The following is a 6,927-nucleotide window of genomic DNA, read 5'->3' as shown; positions in this document are numbered from 1 at the left end:
ATCATAGCCTGTCCAAGTTATGACATAAAATTTAGGCACCCTTGCTAGACATTTTAGTGTTTCAGAACATGTATTGTCAGCTAAAATGGTTTCTTTAAACCACTTTAAGAAAGTCTTGTTATGCTCATTCAACACCCATTTTTCATTCATTCGAGGAAATGTTCCCTTGACAATGTTTTTGTGAGTAGAAATGTAAGGTTAGACTTCATCAGTATCGCTTCAGACATGTAGTCAGAACAAAACTCAATAACTTTTTTGAAAAAGGAGAGATAAATTGTAAAGAATTAGGGAAACTCTAAACTTTGGTATGAAATGAAGTGAGGAGAGGCCTCTTTTAAATATGAGAAAAATTGGCTCAAATGGAAACAATCCATGGGCCGAATTAATGGTCTAATTGTATAAGCTAATCGATCATGTGCATGAAATAACTGATTATTTTGTCCCAAAAAGGAATGTTTTGATATAGTTTTGTTACCAATCATTAAAAGACTGCCATAATTGATTATAGACTTTATTATACATCGTTTAATTGATTAGGCATATAATCTAATCAATTAGACAATATGAAAAATTCTTTTAATTAAGAAGACAATCCCCTAATCAACTAACTAAGACTTGAAAATATTTTTAGGTGAGTTTATTAAATAAAAAGAGGTCATAAAAGTATTTTAAGTATTAGGGTGAGTTTCATTAGTATCATAGAAGTCACTCTCCTACTTTTACAAGACTATGGTCACCCATATACAACCAACCAAGTTATCACACTTACTGTCTTTCATATCACTGAAGCTTTCAAGTTCATTCGCCTCATATACTAATCATATAAGCACTTCACTGAAACCATGAATCTTCAAATTGATTAGACTTAAGATGTCTTCAAATATCCATCATTAATGAGTTGGAAAGACGTTACCACCGACTTCGACATTCATATTTGTTGTTTTCATCAAAATATCAATTAGGTTGTCAATATCAGGATCATCAACTTCATACCTTCAAGCACATAAATCCACAATCTTTGAATTTAGAATTTCATTGGAACCACGAATCTTCTCCCTAATGAGGCTTGAGATAACTTCAGGATGAACATCAACATCAAAGACAACTGTAAAGGTATCACCATGGACCGGCATGAACGGACAATGGATCAAGCAACAAAATTCCACCAAACATTGGAGTCATCATAAAACCACCATGATCAACATATGATCAATGTATAAACTGCAATATTTTGTACCTGCAAGCACTTAAATCCACAAATAAAACTAAGGAAGTTAATAATCCCAACAAAAAAATAAGAACAATAACCAACATTTTCAATGATTTTGTGTGCTTGGTTGCGTAAACACATTTTTCATATGATTAGTTGGTGATTTGAGCTCTAATAGGTGATGTCGGTGGAAAAGTTTTTGTTATATTTATAAAGAAAATGACTTTTTCAATGATTTTGTGCGCATGTCTCTTGTACTTTCTTCCGTTGGAGGGTGAAGTTGAAAATTCACAAATCATAGATGCAAGAAGACGTTTGATGCACAGTAGTGGAGTGGCACTAGCAGCAATGAGAAGAGGGATTGGACGTATTAAAAAAGTTGGTACTAACACACAATCATTTTTGCAGAGTAGTGTAGAGGATAATGATTTCGTATTAAAATAATTATTCCATACTATTTTCCTTCAGTGATAAAATCTTAAGTCAGAGGCTTCTGAAAAAATTTGTTGAAGCTTGGCCAGAGTCAATTTCTCTCTTTCTAGTTAACTTCTTGAATTAGAGGCTTATGATAAAATTTCTCAAGCTTGATCAGAGTGTCTTCGTAGCTTGATAATGTTGAGATTTTAAACTCTTGAATCAGAGTCATTCTGGATATGATCATTTCAATATTTAACTTGATGCTTCCAGATGCAAATTTGTTTGTAAACATATCTCTATTCAACATTGGTTCAAAGTGCAGATTTGTATCCATTGTTCAACTTTCTCTAGTCTAGAGTCCACAACTTGTTCACCCATAACCCAGAACTAATTATCAGATTCTGCACACTTAACAAAATGTTTTAATACAAGATTGTTCTACTTACATTGAATACTTGTTATAATCAAAACTCAAGCATAAGTTGCAGAACCAAACTTGTTCCAACAGTTCTTTCAAGACATAATTGAATTTACGATAATCCAATAAGATTGAAGCATCACAGACCTAAGCTTACACATTAAGTCTCTATAAGCACGATTTAACCTATATGACATACAAGCAATGCAATAATGCACTAGCACAGTGACAATACTAATGAATGCTAGAAAATTAAAGGAGATAAAGGAAGAAGGAAAAGGTACACAAAGATATATAGTGGTTCGTCGTTCGTCCTCGTTTTGCATACTACACTCTTCAATGGTATTAAAACCCATTAGAAAATAATCACGATCTTCCACTATTTTGATAAGTTTGATACAAGCATTTTGATTACAATGAACTATCACACGATAATTTCCTTTGTTGATCCAGACACTCAAACTACTAACAAAAATAAGATCCCTAAAGATCTTGATCCAATGACCTTGATATCCATAATAACCTGCTCCAAGTATTCGTGTGTGACAATCCACCAGATCCCACCGATTTTTTTATCTAAGCAATTTTCATTAGCTAAGCATCGATTAGACAACTTCTAACTTTGTCTACGACCAGCCTTTCTACAATATCACCAAATTTGGACATCTTTCAACTCCACCTTACCAATAGTCTGTATTATGCTTCGCCAAAGTCTTCCATGGAGTATACTGAAACTCTCTCCTTGATGGATAACAATAAAGACTAAACAACTTTCAAGAAATGATACATGCATCTGTTATAAACAACAAACTTCACACAAAAACATTAGATACCCTAATGTACCACTAGTCTCCAATACTCAATCTTTAGATATGAAGATCCATAATAATGGAAAATGACTAAGGATGAAGATGATGAACAGTGTCAGAGAATCTCATAAACACTCTAAATCACAACGTGTTAGTTAAGGGATTAAATGTATGTGAAAGAAGAAAACACACAAGGTTCTCTCTAATTTATGGATGAATGGATTTTAGTTCTTGATTGATACCATGAAACGATTAATCATGAAAAACACTACAAGATTAACCAACTCACTATCTCCAATTCATTCAAAAAATAACAAGTTGTACAATAACAAAGTGCAACAAAAAGAAATAAATCTGACATAGATTAACACTCAGGAAGTTGTTCTAGAAAAGAAGATAAAGATCAAATGTGCTAGAAATAAACACACTAAAGAAGAGAAGACAAATTTGCATTTTGTCTCAAATGGGTTTCACCCACTTGGTTTTACACTTTTTTTTGTTGGATCAAAGAAACAACTATTTAAATTTAAGATGAAAATTTGGAGTTTTGAAGCCATGAATCGAGTCAAGAAGAATTCTTGATTGAAATTACAAAATATTGTGATTCAAGCCAAGTTAAACATCTTATTTGAATCAATGAGAGAAGAGCCCAAATCAAGAGTTCATGGTGACATTTGATTCGAGTCATGATTATAACTTGATTCGAGTCACATGGGGTTGTGATTTGAGTCAAATACATTTGTTGATTCGAGTCAATTTATCCAGAGGCAAATCTTAATTTTCACAAGGTTCCTGATTCGAATCTCACTTAACACTTGATTCAAATCAAGACACTCAACAGCTTGATCTATGAGTTCTAAATTGCAATTCAATCCACACTTAATGAAACGACAAAAGAGCAATTTGCTAGGCTAAAAAAGGAACATTATTATGGATCAAACACTCTTATTTAACTGAGTAATGAAGGATTTTAATGGTACAACACTAAAATAGCTGAAACGAATACAATACAACTCAAATGCGAATAAAGTACAAACATGCGGATATTAAATAATAAACAATTTACAAATATGCTAATAAACTACAACATATACACTCAAATTGACAAAAGTTTCAAAACAAGTAAACGAGGATAACGTGATTGCACTTTCACACGATATGAATTCTAGTCATTTATTTTAAATAGGATGGCGAAATCTAAATATCTATCAAATAATGACTTTCACACTTCTCATTCTAGATTATGGTTGATGATGATGATACATCTAACTCTCCATATAATGATCCAATAATTAAAATGTTTCACCTAATCACATGTCTCTATATACAGTAGATAAAATGTGCCTTCTCATCTATAGTGGAATTCAATTCCATATCATTGTAGGATCTAAATAAAATCTTCACCAACCAGACCAATATCTAATCTATGTAGGAGCATAGTACCAAAATCCAATGTGAAAATGAAAAAACCAGTGGTTGGTCCTCATTCATGACGGCAAAGGAACCTAAAAATAAAAGGTGAATTCTTATCTACCCAACTCAAAAAGTTGGGTAAGGTTACCTCCTTTGTAAAATGCTTTGAAAACAACAATTAATTATAGTATTTAATAAATAATTAAATGTGTTAAAGTTAGATGGTAACATATGATTGGTTGGAGGTAGCATACCCAACTTTTTGTGATGGGTAGAAAAGTTGTCCCCAAAATAAAACCTTCCAATAAAGCATGACCTTCTTGAGATTGGTACATGTCCCAACTTTGATACTTGTTCCCACTTGAAAAAGCACATGATTCTTGAATGTCAAGGACCACCACACACATAAAATATCAACAAACAACTTGGTTTCTCCACAGCCACACAAATACCAAACCTACCCCACTTTATAGCTGTTTTTCACACGTAAAACTCAAATCCTTATCTTCATTTTCCTCTTCCACGGTCCAAAACACATTCATCTAGCTACCATACTGTCACATCAATACTCACCTCTTCTCTTCACCCACCTCTCAACGTTTTTCCCATTTTTTTGGTTGGCAGAAAACTTAATAATCTTGAATTTGTAGAGTTGTTGTTGGGATCAGAGAAGATGAAAATCCAGTGTGATGTTTGTGAGAAAGCTCCTGCTACTGTGATCTGTTGTGCTGATGAAGCTGCTTTGTGTGCTAAATGTGATGTGGAAGTTCATGCTGCTAACAAACTTGCTAGCAAGCATCAAAGGCTTCTCCTTCAATCTCTTTCTAATAAGCTTCCCAAATGTGATATCTGCCAAGTATGATTTTTTTTTTTAATCATTTTGTTTTGATTTTGATGAAGTAATGAAATTTATAGGATTTAATATCAGGGTTTGAGAGAAAAATTTGATATTTCAATTAGGGTTTATCTGATCATGTAGATTTATGAAGATATTTTAGCATGATACTATGAATGATTTGATTGGTTACATGTGTATGAAATATTTGTTGAACATGGATGATTTTTGTTGATCATGTGTATGATTTTTGTTGGACATGTGTATGATTTTTGTTGAACATGGGTGATTTTTCTGACTTTGTTGTTCTTGATGTAACTATATAGGATAAGCCAGCTTTCATATTTTGTGTGGAAGATAGAGCACTGTTCTGTAAGGACTGTGATGGACCAATTCATGTAGCTGGGAGTCTTTCTGCGAATCACCAGCGCTTTCTCGCGACAGGTATTCGTGTCGCTTTGGGTTCTAGTTGCACTCAAGGTAATGATAAAAGCCAAATTGAACCATCTAATCAAGATACAAAACAAGTTCCTATTGAAGTTCCTGCACAGCAAGTGCCTAGTTTTGGATCCTCTTGGGCTGTTGATGACTTATTGGAATTTACAGACTTTGATTCTTCAGACAAAGTAAGAAAACTCCATTTCTTTGTTGTAGTTGCAACTTGCAGTTATATGTGCTAAGAATTTATAGTGCTTTTGCTGATAGAATCTAGAACAGTTACGGTTACGATGTTCTGATGTTCATTTTACTGATTCTGCCATATGATTTATGTTTATATGAAATTTTAAGGTCGTGAATCGATACTAAAAAGTTTGAACCATATTTGCATAGTATTTCGTTAAGGGCAACGGTAAGGAAATTTTTATCTTTGCCTTTGTGATTTGCTAACAGTCGTATAATTTTATCAATCCTTCTTTACCTTGTTTTAATATTAAGAACTTTTTCCTTTCTCTTTTTTCAGAAGCAATCCCTGGAATTCGGAGAACTTGAGTGGCTATCAGACGCAGGTCTTTTCAACGAACAGTTTCCTCACGAAAGTTTAGCTGCTGCTGAAGTTCCTCAACTTCCGGTAACTCACACTAGCAATGTTGCCTCATACAAAGCTCCTAAATCTTATATGTCTTACAAAAAGCCTAGGATTGAAGTCCACCATGAAGACGATGATGATGAGCATTTCACCGTGCCTGATCTTGGATAAAGAACATCACCGACCATCTATAGATGGATGAGTTTATATGCATACTTCTCTAAAGATACCAAGTACTAAAAAGTATGTTAACTAGCTGTGTGTTGTAGTACCACATTTAGGAGCCTTGAATCGATGAAGCGTAGAATTATACTTTAAGGGTATGAATATTTGCATGGTGTTTGTGATCATTGTTTATAACCTAAAGATGCTCACACCCTCCATGCAAAATTGGAGGGTTTATGTTGTGTGGTTTTTTGTCTAGAAGACCATTTTGGTATATTTGCTGCTACAATGAGGGCTTGAGGTATGGTATCTTTATATTGTGATTTCTAAACTGATGAGAAAACAATCGATTATCCTGACCCGTTCTTAAGAAACACAGGGTAATACTGCAATGAATACCATGGTTATCAAATTGAGATTCAAATCATGAATTGGAAGTTTTTATTTTAATGGTGAACCGAATCTTGTTATAAATGGTAAGATGCATTGTAAATAAAATCATGTTTAACAACATTATAAGTTGATTATTATATGAAAACCTCAAATAATTCAAGATTTAAGTTGGATATATTTAGTTGCAAAATAATGTGTGTCTGTCTACACCTAGTTTGTTTAGATAGTGATTCATTCTAA

General features: G+C 33.3%; 1 protein-coding gene across 1 annotated transcript; it reads left to right on the top strand.

The window, feature by feature from the left end:
• The first annotated feature begins 4,728 nt into the window (after positions 1 to 4,728).
• On the top strand, positions 4,729 to 6,583 carry LOC131602065 (B-box zinc finger protein 24). Its single transcript, XM_058874061.1, has 3 exons — positions 4,729 to 5,123; positions 5,429 to 5,728; positions 6,064 to 6,583. The coding sequence occupies exons 1-3, from the start codon at positions 4,941 to 4,943 to the stop codon at positions 6,298 to 6,300; spliced, it is 720 nt and encodes a 239-aa protein (XP_058730044.1). The 5' UTR covers positions 4,729 to 4,940; the 3' UTR covers positions 6,301 to 6,583.
• Positions 6,584 to 6,927: the final 344 nt, after the last annotated feature.

Source organism: Vicia villosa, linkage group LG5 (genome assembly GCF_029867415.1).
Source record: "Vicia villosa cultivar HV-30 ecotype Madison, WI linkage group LG5, Vvil1.0, whole genome shotgun sequence".
NCBI classification, from domain to species: Eukaryota; Viridiplantae; Streptophyta; class Magnoliopsida; order Fabales; family Fabaceae; genus Vicia; species Vicia villosa.
The sequence above is the reverse complement of the archived record's forward strand: the minus strand, read 5'-3'. Positions and strand labels throughout refer to the sequence as shown.

Bases quoted from the DNA above. Each gene is read 5' to 3' on its own strand.
- LOC131602065 (XM_058874061.1), top strand. From the start codon at position 4,941: ATGAAAATCCAGTGTGATGTTTGTGAGAAAGCTCCTGCTACTGTGATC. The intron at 5,124-5,428 runs GTATGATTTTTT...GTAACTATATAG, and splicing joins CCAAATGTGATATCTGCCAA to GATAAGCCAGCTTTCATATT. The intron at 5,729-6,063 runs GTAAGAAAACTC...CTCTTTTTTCAG, and splicing joins ACTTTGATTCTTCAGACAAA to AAGCAATCCCTGGAATTCGG.